The sequence below is a fragment of the Triplophysa rosa genome, linkage group LG12 (assembly GCF_024868665.1).
Source record: "Triplophysa rosa linkage group LG12, Trosa_1v2, whole genome shotgun sequence".
Lineage (NCBI taxonomy): Eukaryota > Metazoa > Chordata > Actinopteri > Cypriniformes > Nemacheilidae > Triplophysa > Triplophysa rosa.
In genome coordinates this window covers 25,517,115-25,537,114 of record NC_079901.1, presented here as the reverse complement: position 1 = coordinate 25,537,114, position 20,000 = coordinate 25,517,115, and the positions used below count along the sequence as shown (strand labels likewise).

Sequence of the window (20,000 nt, the reverse complement as noted above, 5' to 3'; positions counted from 1 at the left end):
TCTGCTTGAGCTCTGGCACAGAGAGAGAGATTATTCTGGACGTCGTCATAACGGAAGAGTTTAGTCAGTAGATGATGTCATCATTCACTGGTTTGTTTGGATTTTCACACTGCTGTGCTCTGTAGAGATGAAAGGAAAGATGATGCAGGGTTTAGCAAAAAAAACACTTTGCTCGGTTTACTGTGGTAGGCTACATGAGACCAGTTTTACTGCACTTCTGCTTTTTGTTCTCCTTGTGTTGTTCCAATTGCTTCCATTGTTTACCTCATTTGTAACTGGCTTTGGATAAAAGCGTCTGCTTAATGACTCAATGTAAATGTTTATGGTGGTTAAATATGCATGAAAAGTGATTTGTGTTCTTTCTTCACATATGTTTGTGTGTGTGTGTCAGATGTGGATGAGTGTGAGGTTCCAGGCATGTGTATGAACGGTCACTGTGTGAACACAGAGGGCTCGTTCAGGTGTGAGTGTATGCCGGGACTTGCTGTGGGTCTGGACGGACGTGTCTGCGTCGGTAAGCGACACTGCGCACACACACACACACACACACACACACACACACGCGTGTGTCTATTGTGGTTTTCTCATCCTTGTGGATTTGCTCTCGTGTATTGTCTGGAGTTGTTGTTGACTGCTTTTGTCCTCTGCAGACACACACATGCGCAGCACGTGTTACGGTGGTTATAAACGCGGTCAGTGCGTGCGACCTTTCTTTGGTGCTGTGACCAAATCTGAATGCTGTTGTGCGAATGTTGAGTACGCCTTCGGAGAGCCGTGCCAACCCTGCCCGCCCCTCAACTCAGGTACATACACACACCCATCAATGCTCAGGCGGCCTGGTCACCATAGAGACAGTGACGTCAGCATCAGTGTTTTATAGGTTAAACACAGATCTGAAATGAAAGCTCTCGAAGTGTGTTTGTGACCTCTCTGTGTGTTTTTCCGGCCTCTGCACATGTGTTTGGAGTTCTCCGAAAACGGCTAAAAGTTTTTGCTTGCGTGTGTGTGTTTATGTTTTCCAGCTGAGTTCTCAGCTCTTTGCAGTCACGGCCCAGGAACTACGACTGATGGCAGAGGTACGAGACCAAACACACTATTGTAAATATATGGGTGAATTTTACACAACCTATCAACAACTCTCTCTCTCTCTCTCTCTCTGTCCACTGAGCATGTGAGTGTATTTCCATCATGAAGACAGAAAATAATGACACAATCTTTACATCTTCTGTCTTTTAGGGTAAAGTATGACATAATTTAAACGCGTCTGTATTTAAAGTGTCTCTGTGTGTGTGTGTGTGTGTGTGTGTGTGTGTGTGTGTGTGTTAGATATAAACGAGTGTGCTCTGGATCCGGACATCTGTCAGAACGGCGTGTGTGAGAACATGTTAAGGACGTACAAATGTAACTGTAATCTGGGATTTGAGGTGGACCTCACTGGAAAGACATGCATCGGTCAGACATACAGTATATCTCTAGAAATCTGTGTCTCCCGTTAAATGACATGTTTATCTGATGAATGTGTGTGTGTGTCAGATATTGATGAGTGTATGATGAACAGACATCTGTGTGAGAACGGCTTGTGTAGAAACACACCGGGCAGCTTCACGTGTCAGTGTCCCAAAGGCTTCAGCTTTCAGTCGGAGACTGAAGTGTGTGAAGGTACGACATTCTCTCTGAGATGAGAAAGCATCACTACAACTCTGCATTAAACACATCTGACAATGTAAACATTGTTATAGTTATTATGATTATGTGAAATAGTTAATGAAGGATTAAAATCATAGATTTTTTGCATACCATTCCCTGTAAAAAAACCCAGCATGTGCTGGTTTAAGATGGTCATGAGCTGGTTAAACCGGCACAAACCAGCTACCATGCTTCAGAACCTACTTAACCAGCATATGCAGTTTTTTTGTGAAAAGATTTGTGTATTCGGTTGTTTAAATTTAAGTTGAAGTATTATTTAAATGTTTTGTCTGTTTGGTTGAAACGATGGTTCTTTTCAAGAACCCTAATCCTGAGGTCACACTGATGTTCTGTGTGTGTTTAGACATCGACGAGTGTTTGACCAATCCGTGCATCAACGGCGAGTGCAAGAACAGCCCGGGGTCCTTTGTGTGTCTGTGCTCTACGGGCAGCACACTGGACAGCTCGGGAACGCTGTGTGTGGGTGAGCCAATCGCAGAGCCTGTCACTCATCACCGCTCATGACGCTGAGCTTCACCTCTCTGTCTGCGTGTGTGTGTGTGTGTGTGTGTGTTTCAGAGACCACTAAAGGCACGTGTTGGTTGAAGGTGGTGAACGGACAGTGTGAGATCAATATAAACGGGGCGACGCTGAAGTCTCACTGTTGTGCTTCACTGGGGTCAGCGTGGGGGTCACCCTGTGCCAAGTGTGAACCAGGTGAGGTCCTCTTCACACACTGAACCCTAAACCTCTACACGTGACCGGCGGTGATGTGCATTGAGGTCTTTGTCATGTGCTGTTTCAGACCCGTTCTGCTCTAAAGGTCACGCCAGGGTGAAAGGAAGCGTCTGCGAGGGTGAGAACTCGAGCTCTGAACGGTTGTTCTGTCTTCATTGTGTCCATGAGCTTGTCCTGAAGTCTCACACGCTATATGTGTGTGTAGATGTGAACGAGTGTGAAGTTTTTCCTGGCGTCTGCATTAATGGAAAGTGTGTGAACACGGACGGATCGTTTGTGTGTCAGTGTCCCAGCGGCATGACTGTAGACGCATCTGGAAGAACTTGTGTAGGTATGTGTGTTGTCATTTCTGCGACACTTTCTTTCTGTTTTCTAGTTGAGATTATAAGGGAAATACACAAACAGCACAGAATCATGCACGACTCGTGAAACGCCACAGCACACTCGTGTGTGTGTGTGTGTGTACGAGGAGGTGAACGTGTGTGTTTGTGTATCATCTGGCAGACCTGCGCACCGAGCTGTGTTATCTCACACACATCGACGAGCGATGCGGCGCTCCCATTCCCGGACGTCATCGCGTGGATGCATGCTGCTGTTCGGTGGGCGTGGCCTGGGGCCCAGAGTGTGACGAGTGTCCAGAGAGAGGGACAGCAGAATTCTCGCAGCTCTGCCCACGAGGGCCTGGATTCTCTCACCGTGGAGATTTCATCAACGGGAAACCCTTCCTCAAAGGTGGAGTGACCGTGTCTAAATCAGAGCAGATGGCATGGCATCAGTTTCAGTTAGTTTTACTTGACTAGAGTCGTATTGTAGTAGTAATCCGGCTTTCTTCGCAGATATAAATGAGTGTAAGATGATTCACAGCTTGTGCACCAACGGCCGCTGCAGGAACACCATCGGCAGCTTTCGCTGCAGGTGTGACGGTGGATTCGCTCTGGATTTTGACGAGAGAAACTGTACAGGTGAGATATTAAGATCTGTTCAGCGCCAAACACGGGGTGTACACTTTCACTCAAACCACTGATGTGTGTGTGTGTGTGTGTGTGCGCAGATATCGATGAGTGTCGCATCTCTCCTGACCTCTGTGGTCACGGCACGTGTGCGAATACAGCTGGTGATTTTCAGTGTGAGTGTTTCCCCGGATATGAGAGCGGATTCATGATGATGAAGAACTGCATGGGTAAGACGCACACACGGTTATTGACTAGCAGCATGAATCTGAGTCAGTGTTAAAGAACTGAGAGTTTTGTGTTGTTGTGTGTTTCAGACATTGATGAGTGTGAACGTAACCTGTTGTTGTGCAGAGGTGGAGAATGCATCAACACAGAGGGCAGCTTCCGCTGTGAGTGTCCCGAGGGACATGAGATCGCTCCTGACGGCTCGGCGTGCTTAGGTCAGTGTGTGTGGTCACATGGTTACTGAGTTAATTGTGATTGGCTGTTTTAATTGCTTCATGAACTGCTATAATTCAAACCCAATAGCAAACGCTTCTGCACTTACAGTCAGAGAATTCTGCTCTGCGTCAAGAAATTTTGAAAAAAAAGATTTGGCATTTGCATTGTTCTTGTTTGTTTGGAATTATGATATAATAAAGGTTATTTGGTTCTCTCGAGTATTCCCCTTTTGTTGTGTTTACTAAAGAATCAAGCACATTCAGTATGAAAGGCTGCGAGTAGATTGATGATAAACTCTTGAGTTCAGCGTGTAGTCTGTGTGTCTCAGGACTGCAGCTGGTTTTAATCTTGTTCTCATGGACACGCCCCTCTGGTCTGATCTCACGTCTGATTACTGATTCTTTCTGCCTTATTAGGGCTGAACTACATGTTTACAGCATTAGAGGAAATATTTCGTCATTGAGTCTCCTAATATTGCTCTGAAGCCCTGTGACTTTCTGTTTTGACACAAACTGAGAAAGCAAACAATGACCAGTGTCGACGTTAAAGGGGTCATATGGCGTGTTTTTCTGTGTCTTTGGTGTGTTATAAGTCGCTCATGCATGTATTAGATGCGTATGATTGCACTAATGAAAGTGTGGGAACAAAAGAGTCATTCTATGTAAAAGCGAACGCTCACCCAGACCTGCCTGAAACGCCTCGTGTAGCCACACCCCCACAAATCTACGTCAGTTGGTGGTCTGATCTGACTAAGACCGCCCAAATGTAGACGCAAGTAAGGTGGGCGTACCTGTCAGTACAACTGAAGAGGAACCTGATGTTCCAAATTAGGGATGCCACAATACTCAATATAATATTGAACCGTTTGGTATGACCTCCACGGTTCAATACGTGTAAGTGTATTGCGTTTTTCCGGTTTGTGCGCTCAATTACACTCTGAACTGGCTCTGTCCGTGTTTGTCTATATCAAATAGCGAGTGGTGGTCGGCGGTGAAGCGAGGCTGCCTGCAACACGAGAAGCAATGTGCTGTTGAGAGATGCGGGCTGGCTTTATTGTATGCACGTTGTACTAAAGTGATCATCTGCGAATTTGTCACATCAAGAATGCATTTTTACACTGCATACGAAAACAGCACGCTCGCGTTGCATCACACCCAGCACATGCAGAAAGAGCGTCTACGGCACCATGCCAAAATCCGTTTGATGAAAGTCGTGCCACTCGTCGGCGGCCTTTCGGACAGTTATTTATGTCATAGCAAGAGCGCCTCCAGGAAGCTGTTTGCATTGCATTTCTTCCAATTTATTGCAATGGCAGTGGCGCACCTTGTCAATATATTATCTTTGGCCTTTCCCATTGAGCGCTAGTGTTTGCAGTGTTAACCGCACGTTTGCTTCCATTACAGCAATCGCAAGTTTTGCATTATGCTATTTTAAATACTCTTGATGTGCAAAACCTCTTCAAGAAGCTTATTTTACTGGCATGTTGATGAGCACTAAACCAAAAACTGCTGTGAGACAGGAACTTGTACAAGTTGATTTTTGCTTAAAGATAATGAAATAAGTAAAGTTAAATAAAGAGAATTTCAGTAAAATAGTTCTTAACTTTTTACTGTTCCTGTCACATAAGCATAGAACAATGAAAAAACACTTTAATGTTCTAAGCCATCGGAACCGAACCGAAAACCGAGGTTTGTATTGAACCGTGGGTGAGCTGTATTGTTGCATCCCTATTCCAAATATGGTCAAAGGCGTTACATTTCCCTCACACGCTTGCAGTATTCCACCAATCACTACGCACTGGTGAACTGGCCAATCACAGCACACCTCGCTTTTCAGAGCCATGAGCTTTGTCAAAAATCTGCGTGTTTCAGAGAGGCGGAGCAAAGAGGAGATACAAACATGCACGATATGTGGAAAATACAGCGTTTTTAACCTTAAATCCTGTATACACATTACATCACATCTAAAACAAACCATAATATTCCTTTTAGCCGTGTCATATGACCCCTTTAATGTGATGTAGTCCATTTCTCCTCTTGAAGATGAAAGCGGGCTGGATCATCATCTCTGTGTGTTTCTTCTGCAGATATTAATGAGTGTGAACTGAGTGACAGGCTGTGTAAGAACGGTCAGTGTGTCAACATGATCGGACGCTATCAGTGCTCGTGTAACACTGGATATAAATCCACAGAGGACAGACTGGCGTGTGTGGGTGAGACACAGACAGCCGTTATGATGTCATATGTGATGATGTGATGTCACTGCAGTCGTTCAGAGTCTCGGTGTCTTTCAGATATCGATGAATGCACCATTGAGAACGGAGGCTGTGAGACTTTCTGCACAAACTCAGAGGGCAGTTATGAGTGCAGCTGTCGCCGTGGTTACGCCCTCATGCCTGACCTCAGGAGCTGCACAGGTGAGAATCACACAAACACACGCACGCACGCACACACCCGTGTGAAGAGCTGTCACTGTTTGTGTGTTGTTTGCAGATATCGATGAGTGTGAGGACAGTTCTGATATCTGTGACGGCGGTCAGTGCACAAATATTCCAGGAGAGTTCCAGTGTCTGTGTTTTGATGGATTCATGTCGTCTGAGGATATGAAATCATGTCTGGGTGATTATACACACATTCACTCACTTGTATCTCATTATTTCTGATGTTTACTTGAAATTCATCTTCTGTCTGTGTGTGTCTGTCAGATGTAAACGAGTGTGAGCTCAACCCAAACATCTGTCTGAGTGGGAAGTGTGAGAACACAAAAGGTTCATTCATCTGTCACTGTGACCTCGGCTTCTCTGTCAGGAAGGGGACGACAGGCTGTACAGGTGAGGCACCTGTCTCACACACACGCACACACAGAAAGAGAACTGGTGTTTGGTCTGAAGTGTGTGATGCAGAGCTGACAACACACAGCTGCTCATCACATGACATCACTGCTGGTGTGTGTGTGTGTGTGTGCGTGCGTGTGCGTGTCTGTGTGCGTGTGTGTGTGTGTCTGTGTGCGTGTGTGTGCGTGCGTGCGTGCGTGCGTGTGTGTGTGTGTTCATGTTTGTATATCCCGGTGGGGACCTAAACCTGAATACACACCAACACATGGGGACTCGTGTCACCGTGGGGACCAAAATTGAGGTCCTCATGGGCACAAAAGCTTATAAATTGTACAGAACAATATTTTTTACAAATCTAAAAATGCAAAAAGTGTTCTATGATCTTTAGGTTTAGGGATAGGGTTAGGGATAGGGGATAGAATATACAGTTTGTACAGTATAAAAACATTACGCCTATGGACTGTCCCCACGGGGATAATAAACCAGACATGTGTGCGTGTGTGTGTGTGGTTTATTCTAGTATAACCTCACAGACACAGTCACGCTGTGGTATTTAGGATGTTGCTATGCGAGGTAAGGGTGTTTACTAGCGAGAGAGACAGAGAGAGGGAGACATGAGGAGTGATACGAGTGGAACCCGTGCAGCAGAACAGACGGACCCCTCGCTGCTCGCTCGTGTTTTCCTGAACATCTGAGTCACAGCGCAGGAATTCTGTTGCTCCACATGTTCTTGAGATGTTCTTGAGAGCGCTGGGTGATTTTCACCCCAGATTCCTGAGCGCTGATCAGTCTGTCATGAATCAGCCAATTAGAGTGAAGCAGTTAAAGCCTCTCACGCTCTGTGTTCCAGCGGATTCTTTGCATTTCGTGACTGGATGTTTTGCTCTGTTTCCAGGCTCTTGCATGACGTGTGTGGGTTCTCCTGACACATGCCTGTTCTAAATCCTTCCAATTCATTTCCAGAAAGAAATCTCTTACCCACAAGCATCATCTTGATTGGTTAAACATGAATTCAAAGAGCCGCAATGGGTTTGATTTGTATAGAAACGCTGAACATCAGAAGTAAGATCATCATTGATCAGAGAATCTTCCTCTCGCTCTTGTGTAACGTCTCCCTTCAGCATCGCATGTGTTTTCATTGGCCACTTATAAACAAGAGTGACATCACATCCTCTTGGCTTCTCATAGCTGGAAGGTCTCACACACACACGTCTGTGATATGAGAATGACTCATTTTCTTCATGAGCTCGTGTCGACCGGTCATTTGTGTTTGAGTAAACACTGAAGCACTTTCTTCTTATTTTATCACTGTCATTTATGGTCAGCTGGATGTTTTGATGTACGTTTTACACAATAGATTTTGCTGTAATAAAAGAGTCAGACACTTGACCTGATCCTCTCTCGCACTGACCATGACCCGGGTCATCATGTTCAGCGCTGTCACTGTAACTCTTCTCGTGTGTGTTTTAGACATTAATGAGTGTGAGATCGGAGCTCAGAACTGTGATCGACATGCGACCTGTACAAACACAGCCGGCAGTTTTAAATGCAGCTGCGCTCCGGGCTGGATTGGAGACGGACTGAAATGCACAGGTCTGTTACATCAGACACACACAAATCTGATCATGTGACAAAAAACTGGACCGCTTTCAGCTCTGTGCGTTTGCTCTTTCAGATCTGGACGAATGTTCCAACGGCACACACATGTGCAGCTCCAGCGCAAACTGCATCAACACGATGGGCTCGTACCGCTGTCTGTGTAAAGAGGGATTCACTGGAGACGGATTCTACTGCACAGGTACACACACACAGGCCTGAGATATGAGGTCATCTCCTAAAGACTCCAGACTAATGAATGTAACCTCAGACACACACACCTGTGGACATTATCAGATTTATCCTCACGGACACACAACATGACGTGTGTGTGTGTTTTGCAGACACTGATGAGTGTACTGAGAATGTGAATCTGTGTGAGAGTGGACACTGTCTGAACATCGCTGGTGGATATCGCTGTGAGTGTGACATGGGCTTCATTCCTACTGCAGACGGCACAGCTTGTGAAGGTGAGACTCTGACCTGTCTGTCGGACCTGTCTGTCTGTCTGACCTGTCTGTCTGTCTGTCTGACCTGTCTGTCTGTCTGACTGACCTGTCTGTTTGACCTGTCCTGTCTGACCTGTCTGTCTGACTGACCTGTCTGTTTGACCTGTCCTGTCTGACCTGTCTGTCTGTCCTGTCTGTCTGACTGACCTGTCTGTTTGACCTGTCCTGTCTGACTGACCTGTCTGTTTGACCTGTCCTGTCTGACCTGTCTGTCTGTCCTGTCTGTCTGACTGACCTGTCCTGTCTGACCTGTCTGTCTGTCCTGTCTGTCTGTCTGACCTGTCCTGTCTGACCTGTCTGTCTGTCCTGTCTATCTGACCTATCTGTCTGTCCTGTATGACCTGTCTGTCTGTCTGACCTGTCTGTCTGTCTGTCTGTCCTGTCTGTCTGTCTATCTGACCTGTCTGTCTGACCTGTCTGTCTATCCTGTCTGTCTGACCTGTCTGTCTGACATGTCTGTCTGTCTGACCTGTCTGTCTGTCTGACTGACCTGTCTGTTTGACCTGTCCTGTCTGTCTGTCTATCTGACCTGTCTGTCTGTCCTGTCTGTCTGTCTGACCTGTCTGTCTGTCCTGTCTGACCTGTCTGTCTGTCCTGTCTGTCTGTCTGTCTGTCTGACCTGTCTGTCTGTCTATCTGACCTGTCTGTTTGACATGTCTGTCTGTCTGACCTGGCTGTCTGTCTGTCTGTCTGTCTGACCTGACCTGACTGTCCGTCTGACATGTCTGTCGGTCTGTCATGTTCACTGCGTGTTTGTGTGTCTCTCCCGCTACAGACATCGACGAGTGTTCGTTTGCTGATATCTGCGTGAACGGCCGCTGTCGAAATATCCCGGGTCTCTTCCGGTGTCTGTGTGATCCGGGTTATGAGCTGGACAGAAGTGGAGGAAACTGCACAGGTATGACATCATCTCACACGTCTCCCGTGTCTCGCGTCCGTCTCCTCTTATCTCACTGTCCGCTCTCTCCGCCCTGCGTCAGATGTGAACGAGTGTGCCGACCCCACCACCTGCATCAGCGGTCTGTGTGTCAACACCCCCGGCAGCTACATCTGCAACTGTCCTCCAGACTTCGAGCTCAACCCCACGGGAGTCGGCTGTGTGGGTAAGACGCGCACGACACCTTCAGACGACACACGTGAACGCAGACGCAGTGCGTGTACATGTGTGTGATGTGTTTCAGACACCCGCTCTGGAAATTGTTACCTGGAGATTCGTTACCGTGGTGACTTCTCTGACAGTCTGGACTGTTCTAATGAGATCGGTGTGGGGGTGTCCAAAGCCTCCTGCTGTTGTTCCCAGGGTCAGGCCTGGGGTTCACCCTGTGAGGCCTGCCCATCCCTCAACTCCAGTGAGTGACGCACACACACACACACACACACACACACACACACACTGACCACTGTCTGCAACACAATGTCTTGTGGTTTCCTGCAGCGGAGTACAGAATTCTGTGTCCTGGAGGAGAAGGATTCCGACCCAATCCGATCACAGTCATACTAGAGGGTAGATAAACACACACAGATTCAAATATGATGCTTGTGTAGCAGATGCAGCGTCACTTGTTGTGTGTTCTGTTGTTTGTGTGTGTGTGGCAGATATCAATGAGTGTCAGGAGCTGCCTGGATTGTGTCAGGGTGGAAACTGCATCAACACCTTCGGCAGTTTTCAGTGTGAATGTCCCAAAGGTTTCGCGCTCAATGAGGATACCAGAATCTGTGAAGGTCATTTAAACATCCTACACACACATCACAGACTGTAGACATACACGCACACACACTCTCGAACACACTTTCACATGACACTTGATGTTTAAAGTACAGCTATGTGCATCAGTGAGATGCTAGCATGTGGTGTTAGGACATCTATTAAAGCTAGCGAACGGCAAAATGTGACTGAAACTGAAAGGAGTGATTTTGTTTGTTTGTGTTTTTTCAGATGTAGACGAGTGTGAGAGGCCTGGGATCTGCGGTCCGGGTCAGTGTTATAACACCATTGGAAACTACACCTGTATTTGTCCACCTGAGTACATGCAGATCAATGGAGGAAACAACTGCATGGGTCGGTCTACACACAACAACACAACACAGAGTGTGTGGATTGAGTTCAGATTGTGATGTGTTTGTCATCGTGTGTGTAGACATGCGGAAGAGCTTGTGTTACAGAAACTACTACACTGATAATGGCACGTGTGATGGAGAACTGGCCACCAACATGACCAAGAAAGCCTGCTGCTGTTCATACAACATCGGCCGAGCGTGGAATAAACCCTGCGAACAGTGTCCTGTACCCAGCACCAGTGAGACACACACACACACACACACACACACCAGTGTTAATTTTGACAGCAAATTTTGATTTAGTTTTAGTCATAGTCTTTTGACGAAAATGCAATTTAGTTTTAGTCACATTTTAGTCAACCCCATCATTTTAGTTTTAGTCTAGTTTTAGTCGACGAAATATGAAAAACATTTTAGTCGAATAAATATACATTATTTAGTCTACTAAAATCTAAATGGTTTAAATCATTTACTTGGTGTAATTAAATGTTCCATACAAAGATTCAACTGTTTTGACATAATTTACTTCACCTTAGAATGAAATTAAACCAGGTCATTAACTTTATTTTTCAGAAAATTCCAGTAACTAGATATGCATGGTTGGAACGCAGAGTATTAGACCATGAACGACATGTTCCAGTTCGTTCAATTCCATTTGACTCAATTGACTCGTTAAGTAGGGCGTATTCATTCAGTTCATTCAACCAATGAAACGCTCTGACAGGGCTCACACTCAAAGGCTATTGGCTCATGGCATGCCTCTTTGAAGTAAGCGCTGCACTGTCTTTGCTTGAGACAGCAATGAATGAGAATAGCTTTCAAAAAGACATATTATATAAATTGTATTACATTTCTTTAGTCATGCAAACATGTTACATATTTGGTTGGAATGTACAGTTCGACTCACTTCATCACTTCTATAATCAGTAGAGGACAGCGCTGGTTTCTTTCGGCTGACTCTATGTTTCATTTCACGTTATGCAGCAGCTCGTGTTAAGTTAACATTGGCATATAAAAACCTTGAGCTTGCCTTCGTAATGTGTTTCGGGGTGACTCGCCTGCAGTCGCGCTTCAAGTTTGCGGCGTTTTACTGGCGATCGTGAAGAAAATAAGACGCTTTGTAACCCGCGTGGAGACACAGAATACATGTGCGTGCTTCCCCTTCTCCCAGAGACTTCTCTCTGCCGTTTATATGAGATCAGCAGCACATGCGCGCAAACTGATGTCCGCCAGGTGGGACAAGAATATTTTCGTCTCGTTTTTATTAGTTGACGAAAATGTCAGTATATTTTTATTACAGTTTTCGTTATAATGCATTCATTTTTATTTAGTTATCGTCTCGTTTTCGTCAGTGAAAACATGTCGTTAACGAATACTTTTCGTCATAGTTTTCGTTAACGAAATTAACACTGACACACACACAATGATTCTAGACTTATATTCAGACTGAAGAGACTGTAGATTGTATCGTGTAATCCTCCTCACACTACCCCTAAACCAAACCATGACAAACCTTTACATTTCAACATCGTTTACTTGTGATGTGTGTTTTCTGCTGTAGATGAGTTTGCGGTGCTGTGTGGCAGTGAGAGGCCGGGATACACCATTGACATCTACACTGGTCACGTCATCGGTAAACCACACACACAAAGACATCTACACACACATCCTGTCAAATATACAGAATAAAACGTGTGTGTGTGTGTGTGATCCACAGACATCGATGAGTGTCGGGACATTGCAGGTGTGTGTGAAAACGGTGTGTGTATCAACATGCTGGGGAGTTTCCGCTGTGAATGTCCCATGGGTTTTGTGTATAATGACAAACTGATCATCTGTGAAGGTAAATACTTACTGATGGTATTTTATGGAAACGAGTGCATTATATTTTCCAGTATATTCTCATATATTTTTGTTTGGTAAGGAGCTATGAATGATTTGTTTTGTGTGTGTGTGTGTAGATATTGATGAATGTCAGAATGGTCCAGTGTGTCAGCAGAACGCTGTCTGTCTAAATGTTCCTGGCAGTTACCGCTGCGAGTGTAAACCAGGATACCGGCAGACACCAACACAACAGTGTGTAGGTAAGTGTGTAATACTGTAGCATGTGTTAAAGCGTCTGCTAAATGACTAAATGTGTGTTTGATGATGACGATGATGTTTGTTTTACTCTTCATCTCTCATCAGACCGTAATGAGTGTGTTGAGAATCCAAACATCTGCAGTCCCGGTCAGTGTATTGACATGGTGGGCAGTTATCGCTGCATCTGCCCCAATGGCTACAAATCCACTCCAGACCTGTGTATCGGTGAGAGGTCAACCCTCTCTCTCTGGTGCTGCCTGTCTGTCTGTCTGTCTGTCTCTTTATCTGCTTGTTTTAGCATTTCATTCTTTGAGCGTGTGGGATTGTTTTGTCTCTGTGTTCAGATGTTGACGAGTGTGAGCGTCAGCCGTGTGGTAATGGAACATGCAAGAACACTGTGGGCTCCTACAACTGCCTCTGTTACCCTGGATTCCAGCTGTCACACAACAATGACTGCATCGGTACACACACACAGGCCTCACGCGACCGTGCTGAATCACACTGAATGAAAGCAATCATGAATACTAGTCTACAATCAAAACAATATGCCTAATTATTTTGAAATCAGTAATAATCTGTATTAAAGTGATAATTGTTGATTAATAATCAAGACTTTGTTAGGTTGACTGTGAAGGATGTTTGTGGCTGTGGCTGTTTAAAACAAACATTGACCAGTCGTGTGAGTTTGGGTGAATGGGATTGTGACACTTCATCTTAATGCAAACATTGCTGTTACACGAAGAATGAATGAATGGGATTAAGAACCAGTGAAGAGTGTCGAGAGTTTTTCTGTTTGCTCTTTAGACTTAGATGAGTGTACGTCGGTCAGAGGCTTGTGTAGGAACGGCAACTGTATCAACGCTGTGGGTTCATTTGTGTGCGTGTGTCTGGACGGATATAAACTTTCTCCTGATGGCAGGACGTGCGTAGGTGAGACTCGAACCTGCTCGACGGGTCTGTGTGCAGTGAAGAAAAACCTCCTCACGCTGTTCTCATGTCCATCCACACAGACATCGACGAGTGCTTAATCAATCCTGGCACCTGCGGACCTGGAACCTGTCAGAATCTAGACGGATCCTACAGGTGCATCTGTCCTCCTGGATATTACCTGGAGAATGAGAGATGTGAAGGTGAGAGTTCAGCGTGATCGTCTCTCTCTCTTAATGAGCACATGATGAGGAAATGAAAGTGTGTGTGTGTGTGCTCAGATATCGATGAATGCTCTCAGACCCCAGAGATCTGTATCTTTGGCAAGTGTCTGAACACACCGGGCAGCTTCAGGTGCGACTGTCCGGAGGGATTTCAGCTGTCCTCATCTGGAAAGAGATGTGTGGGTGAGTTATCGCAGACCAGTCCCAGAATTCCACACCACTTCCTGTCTAAAGCAGCACACATCCTGTCACTGTTCATTTGAAAACATTTAAAATCTTGTGTAGTGCAACAGTTGTGAAGCTTGTTGTGTTTAATTGGGTGAATAATGTTTGTGGAAATGTGTGACTTTGGAAATAATACAGATGACAACCCCACAGTTGTGTGTGTTTTCTTCTTCTGTGTCAAAATTTCCATCTGTCTTGTCTCTCTGATTCTGTGGACAGAACAGGGTGTTTCCTTTACTGTGTGTGTGTGTGTGTGTGTGTGTGTGTGTGTGTGTAAGGGTGGAAAAGCTTCTGCAAATGAGAAACAGGCTTCAGCGAATTAGAGCAACAGCCCCTCAACTCTTTCTCAAGAGCACACACACAAACACACTGTTGTGTTGTCACGTGTCTGAATGTTGTAACTTTACACGTGTTGTTCTAGTATGTGAAGAATATTTTATTGTACAACGCTTTCATTTTCAGCAGATGACAAGAGGTGTATGACACAGTGTATTTTCTCTCCTCTCTCGCTCTCTCTCTCTCTCTCTTGCACACACACACACACACACACACACCCACAGATATTCGTGTGAATTATTGTTACACTAAGTTTGAGAACGGACGCTGTCTGGCACCGAATGCTCTCAACACAACTAAAGGAATGTGTTGCTGTAGTGCTATGCCAGGTCAGGGGTGGGGTGACCCCTGTGAGATCTGCCCGGGGAAAGATGATGGTGAGTACAGTATAAGCACGCACACACGTGATTCCAGCGGTACTCCAGTGATCATGAGCGTGTCTTGTGTTTCAGAGGCGTTCGCAGCGCTGTGTTTCGCTCCTGGGAAGCGTTTGGATGTGGATGATTCTGCTGTGGGTGAGTATCACACTCTCAATCTTCATCTGCACACACTCATGACTGATGATGACGGACGATGAAGAGTGATGTTGGGTTTCAGATGTGGACGAGTGCTCGGAGAACCCTGGCATCTGCACCAACGGTCACTGCATCAACACAGATGGGACGTTTCGCTGCGAATGCTCATTCGGTTACCGGCTGGACTTCTCTGGAGTTAACTGTAAAGGTCAGATCTACAGTCACAATCAGACACACACATCACAGGCTCGGCATGTTGACATTTGACTGTAGCATGAATAGCTGTAAAAGGTTGTTCTCTTCCACCTATGGGAAGGGAATCCGTACCTGACCTCTGCAGAAGCATCCAATTGCATCAAGTCTGGCTCGACAGACAGAAGCGTGCAGCCAATGCCAGGTAAGGCCCCACCCCCTCACCTGAGAGCGTATAAGGTCTGCCTGCGCTGCTGTTCTCTAGTTGGCATTCGCAGTCGCGATCTCTGCTCGAACATAGTTCGGTTGGATTTTCGCTGCTCACTGTGTGTCTTCAGGAGGACATATCGTCTGATCAGCCTCCGCCAGACGTGACAGTCGTCTATTCAGCCAGGTTAGCTGTTTTTTTGCATCCTGAGCCGCCCATGCTCATGGAATTTCTCACCTGCTTCCCTTTCCACGGTTGCCCACCTTGGAAGTTTTTCGCCATTATGTCGCTGTTTAAATCTGCCGCTACTCCCGAGAACAGCTCATCACGGGCCTGCCTGGCCGCGTGCGGGGCTCTTACCGCCGCTAAGGACTCTGCTTTGGCCTCAAGCATGCAGAAGAGGCTTTGGAGAACCGGAGCATTGCAGCCATTGCTTTCTGCTGCTGAAAAAGCTCCTGCGGCGTCGTCTCAAAGTTGCTGTGACCCAGTGTGTTGAGCTCGGCCTTTCTGACTCAGACGGGGGACACGGTGACGGCGACGCGCCTCCGGGGGCGACATCACTCAATTGGTCTGACCCGCCTAATCCTGCGTTCCCCGAAGAGGATATCTTTTCTTAAATAGGACGCAGTCTAGTATGTGCTGTATGACCGTTGGGAACGTTGATTAGCTGCACCTGATGTGATCGGCTGATGCAAGCTAGACTCACGTCACCTGCCAGAACTGACGCTACGCTTGATGCTCTAGCTCCCAAGCTTTTGGTTTGGAGTCAGCGTTTTTCCTGTCGTTAGGCGCGACTCATGTTCCAGGCATTCTGAACAGAGCTGCGGACCTTCTATGGAGGGGGAACCCACTCTACGGAGATTGGCACCTCCGTCCTCAGATAGTGGGCATGATATGGAGGAGATTCGGACAGGCAACCGTAGATCTGTTCGCCTTTGTCCTGTGTTCTTTTCGCTAAAGGATTTGGACGCGCCCCTCGGGGTGGACGCACTGGCCCACCCATGGCCCAAGGTTTCCTCCTGTGTGCCTGATGATTCCCACACTGGCCAGAGTGAGAGAGAAGGGCCTGTCTCTCCTTCTGATAGCTCCCGGATGGCCCAAAGCACTGTGGCTGGCAGAGACAATCCCTCTGCATGCGCACAGCAGCTATGTGTGCGCCAGGGTTGCCAGGTGCATGATAATGGGACGTGTCAAGGACCGCCCCCTTGGGGGTGAGCGTCCTTGTCTGGCTTACAGAACCTCACTGTGAGTTTACTGGGCAATCGAGGAGCTCTCCATGTCTCTCCCATGGGTGGATCTCAAACACGAGAGGATGAAAGAGAATATGCGCGCTTCTGTCTGTCGAGCCAGGCTTGGTGCAGTTGGATGTTTCTGCAGAGGTCAGGTACAGATGCCCTTCCCATAGGTGGATCTCGCCACTCGATGTAACTATATTGTTTGTTTTTCAGACACAGACGAGTGTGAGCTTGGGAACCCGTGTGGTAACGGCACCTGCACAAATGTTGAGGGAGCGTTTGAATGCAGCTGTGATGAGGGATTTGAACCCGGACCCATGATGACCTGTGAAGGTAAAACTTCAGCACTGTTGTCATGTTACACCGCTGACACTTTCTGTTGATGTTCTTTCTTTACATGATGTGAAGCATAGACCATGAATAGCACCGTTGCAATGACTAAACAAGGTAAGATCATCTGAAAACAAGAATTCTTTCACCCTCATGTCATGTCAAACCTGTATGAGTTTCTTTCTTCTGCAGAACACAACAGAAGATATTTCGAAGAATGTTGTTAAGCAAACACTGAACCTCATTGACTTCCCTTGCATGAACACAAAACCACTGCAAGTGAACCGCTGTTGTTCGGTTACTAAATGATGTCCGAATTTTCATCGAAGCAGCATCAAAACCACATGCATGGTAAAACTCCATCACTGGTTTTCAGATGTGAACGAGTGTTCCCAGAATCCTCTGCTCTGTGCCTTCCGCTGTGTCAACACGCTGGGATCGTATGAATGCAAGTGTCCGGCGGGATACGTGCTGAGGGAAGATGGGCGGATGTGTAAAGGTAAACACACAAACATCAGAAACACTCCAGCCGCGTGTTTGCACACACACACATACAGCGGTGTTTGTGTTCCTCAGATCAGAACGAGTGTGAGGACGGTCTGGATGAATGCGCCTCCAGAGGAATGACCTGTAAGAATCTGATTGGTACTTACATGTGCATCTGCTCGCCGGGATACACCAGACAGCGCAATGGAGACAGCTGTGTGGGTGAGAGCCTCACCGTCCTGATGTTCAATACCAAACACACATTCCTCTTCTGTTCAATCATGTTCATGTGTGTGTTCAGATCTGAATGAATGCACGGTCAAACCAGGCATCTGTGAGAACGGCCGCTGTGAGAACACTGTGGGCAGTTACCGCTGCATCTGTGATCAAGGATTCAGTCCCAGTCCCAGCAGAACCGAGTGTATCGGTGAGTGTGTGTTGACTGGCATCGTCTCATGACAGTAACACTCTTTCTCGCGCACTAACCCTCACCAGTGATCTGCCCTGCAGCGGCATTGCTCCTTTTCTTCTCTTTGACACCTCAGCAGTGATAATGTTTCTTCTCATCGCCGCAACAATGACTGTAATGAGTTAACAGTAAATGTTCCATGCTCTCTCATTTGATAAGTCGATTTGGATAAAGCATCTGCTAAACGAACGAATAAATGTAACTACTGTTGGCATCAGAGCATGTGAGCAAAGCGGAGCGAGAGTGTAGCGAGGAGCGGAGCGTTAATATTTCTCGCGGAGTGGAGCGCCTTTATGAAAATTCTGCTCCGCTCGCTCAATCTCAGAGTCGCTCGCTCAGCCCGCTTGCTGATTTACTTCTTATTGTCCCATGTACACCGCATGAGCCTGAAGCCTGAATAGTAGCACAACAGCAACGTCATGCGCGTCAAAACGCCTCGTCTGTTTGCGGAGGTTCGCATGCGACAAGGGGTTTGACACAGGCTCATTTCATTTAAAAAAAACAACATTTATATTTATTTCTCTTAAGACATCATGTGTCACTTACCTAATGTAACAGTTGCTTTTCTGAAATAAAACCTGAATAAACCTCCGGCCTCGGCCGAACAAATGTGATCTCCGGAGGACGCATACAGCCTTCAAAGACGCAGCTACTTTGTCCAAGTTTATTAAAGTACATTCTAAAATGCTGTAACGATTGAGGTTTGAAGTTTTAAGACCGCATTTCCCCTTGTTTTGGTCTGTTTTTCTTTAGAGCCCGTTTCTTTTATTAACCCCAGTAATAATAACGGTGTCATAGGGCATTTCATCTTTTGTGTGTTTATTTTGAATGTTGCACTATGGCAGCTATATGTTCACGGAAATAAAGTAACAAAAATCAAATATACTTTATCAGTTATTATGCAGTTAGTTTAGGCACTCTTTAAATAAAAAATGACACAAAATATTGGCTGTAATGTCACAGAATGTCGGACTGAAACATAACTGCTCTTTTTCAGCCTACTACTTAAACTGAGACATTTATTCAAGAAGTTTATTATAAACTGAAAACAATTAGGCTTACTAGACACATTTTATGTCAGAGCGGGATCTGAGCGGGATCTGGTTTACCGGTGAGCGTAATGTGAGCGGAGTGTTTGCTTGGTCCGTGAGCGAAGTATTCGCTTACATGCTCTGGTTGGCATACAGAAAGAGTTTACAGCTATGAAATATGTGGATAGCAATGCCCAAAAAACATGAGGAAGTAGCTCATATCTCTGTATTTCTGTGTACTAATCAGCTGAGACCTCTAGAGGGGACTGTAAGATTACTGACGTCTTGTTTTCTCAGCAAGTCTTCCTTTAATCTCCATATTGCAGATCTACAGTATATAAAGTCCGACTTCTGTTCTGTTAAACTGTGTGTGTGTGTGTGTGTGTGTGTCAGATCACCGTCAGGGCTTCTGCTTCATGGAGGTTCTTCAGACCATGTGTCAGATGAGTTCCAGCAGTCGTGTCAGCGTCAGGAAGTCTGAGTGTTGTTGTGATGGAGGCCGCGGCTGGGGACCGAACTGTGAGCTCTGCCCGCTGCCCGGAACCGCTCAATACAAGAAGATGTGTCCGCTCGGACCCGGATACACAACAGACGGACAGGGTAGAAACCCACGGGACAGAGTGTGAGATTGGGTATTTGATGAATGTATCTGTGTGTTCATGTGTGTCATTGTGTTGGGTAGATATTGACGAGTGTAAGGTGATGGGAAATCTGTGCAAGAACGGTCAGTGTTTAAATACTCTGGGCTCCTTCAGCTGTACGTGCAAACCAGGATACACAACTGACATCACAGACACTCAGTGTGTGGGTGAGTCTCACACACACACACACACACACACACACACACACACACACACACACACACACACACACACACACACACACACACACACACACACACACACACACCAGACTTGTGACTATCC

The 20,000-nt window shown here is 46.2% G+C and overlaps 1 protein-coding gene across 2 annotated transcripts in view; it reads left to right on the top strand.

Annotated features, from left to right (window-relative positions):
- fbn1 (fibrillin 1) overlaps positions 1-20,000 on the top strand; it is a 48,533-nt gene that overhangs the window by 24,988 nt on the left and 3,545 nt on the right. For both annotated transcript variants that reach the window (XM_057347599.1, XM_057347598.1), the window contains exons 16-59: positions 392-514; positions 651-803; positions 1,023-1,076; positions 1,327-1,452; positions 1,534-1,659; positions 2,051-2,170; positions 2,266-2,403; positions 2,492-2,542; positions 2,630-2,755; positions 2,929-3,156; positions 3,261-3,386; positions 3,476-3,604; positions 3,692-3,817; positions 5,905-6,030; positions 6,112-6,234; positions 6,311-6,436; positions 6,523-6,648; positions 8,122-8,244; positions 8,327-8,449; positions 8,592-8,717; positions 9,532-9,654; positions 9,737-9,859; positions 9,938-10,105; positions 10,192-10,260; positions 10,353-10,478; positions 10,693-10,815; positions 10,895-11,053; positions 12,376-12,447; positions 12,532-12,657; positions 12,776-12,898; positions 13,002-13,121; positions 13,241-13,357; positions 13,701-13,826; positions 13,907-14,026; positions 14,105-14,230; positions 14,833-14,985; positions 15,061-15,123; positions 15,206-15,331; positions 16,972-17,091; positions 17,465-17,587; positions 17,665-17,796; positions 17,876-18,001; positions 19,468-19,674; positions 19,757-19,882. In XM_057347599.1, coding sequence (XP_057203582.1) covers positions 392-514; positions 651-803; positions 1,023-1,076; positions 1,327-1,452; positions 1,534-1,659; positions 2,051-2,170; positions 2,266-2,403; positions 2,492-2,542; positions 2,630-2,755; positions 2,929-3,156; positions 3,261-3,386; positions 3,476-3,604; positions 3,692-3,817; positions 5,905-6,030; positions 6,112-6,234; positions 6,311-6,436; positions 6,523-6,648; positions 8,122-8,244; positions 8,327-8,449; positions 8,592-8,717; positions 9,532-9,654; positions 9,737-9,859; positions 9,938-10,105; positions 10,192-10,260; positions 10,353-10,478; positions 10,693-10,815; positions 10,895-11,053; positions 12,376-12,447; positions 12,532-12,657; positions 12,776-12,898; positions 13,002-13,121; positions 13,241-13,357; positions 13,701-13,826; positions 13,907-14,026; positions 14,105-14,230; positions 14,833-14,985; positions 15,061-15,123; positions 15,206-15,331; positions 16,972-17,091; positions 17,465-17,587; positions 17,665-17,796; positions 17,876-18,001; positions 19,468-19,674; positions 19,757-19,882 — 5,496 coding nt within the window. The remainder of the gene's footprint in view (positions 1-391; positions 515-650; positions 804-1,022; positions 1,077-1,326; positions 1,453-1,533; positions 1,660-2,050; positions 2,171-2,265; positions 2,404-2,491; positions 2,543-2,629; positions 2,756-2,928; positions 3,157-3,260; positions 3,387-3,475; positions 3,605-3,691; positions 3,818-5,904; positions 6,031-6,111; positions 6,235-6,310; positions 6,437-6,522; positions 6,649-8,121; positions 8,245-8,326; positions 8,450-8,591; positions 8,718-9,531; positions 9,655-9,736; positions 9,860-9,937; positions 10,106-10,191; positions 10,261-10,352; positions 10,479-10,692; positions 10,816-10,894; positions 11,054-12,375; positions 12,448-12,531; positions 12,658-12,775; positions 12,899-13,001; positions 13,122-13,240; positions 13,358-13,700; positions 13,827-13,906; positions 14,027-14,104; positions 14,231-14,832; positions 14,986-15,060; positions 15,124-15,205; positions 15,332-16,971; positions 17,092-17,464; positions 17,588-17,664; positions 17,797-17,875; positions 18,002-19,467; positions 19,675-19,756; positions 19,883-20,000) is intronic.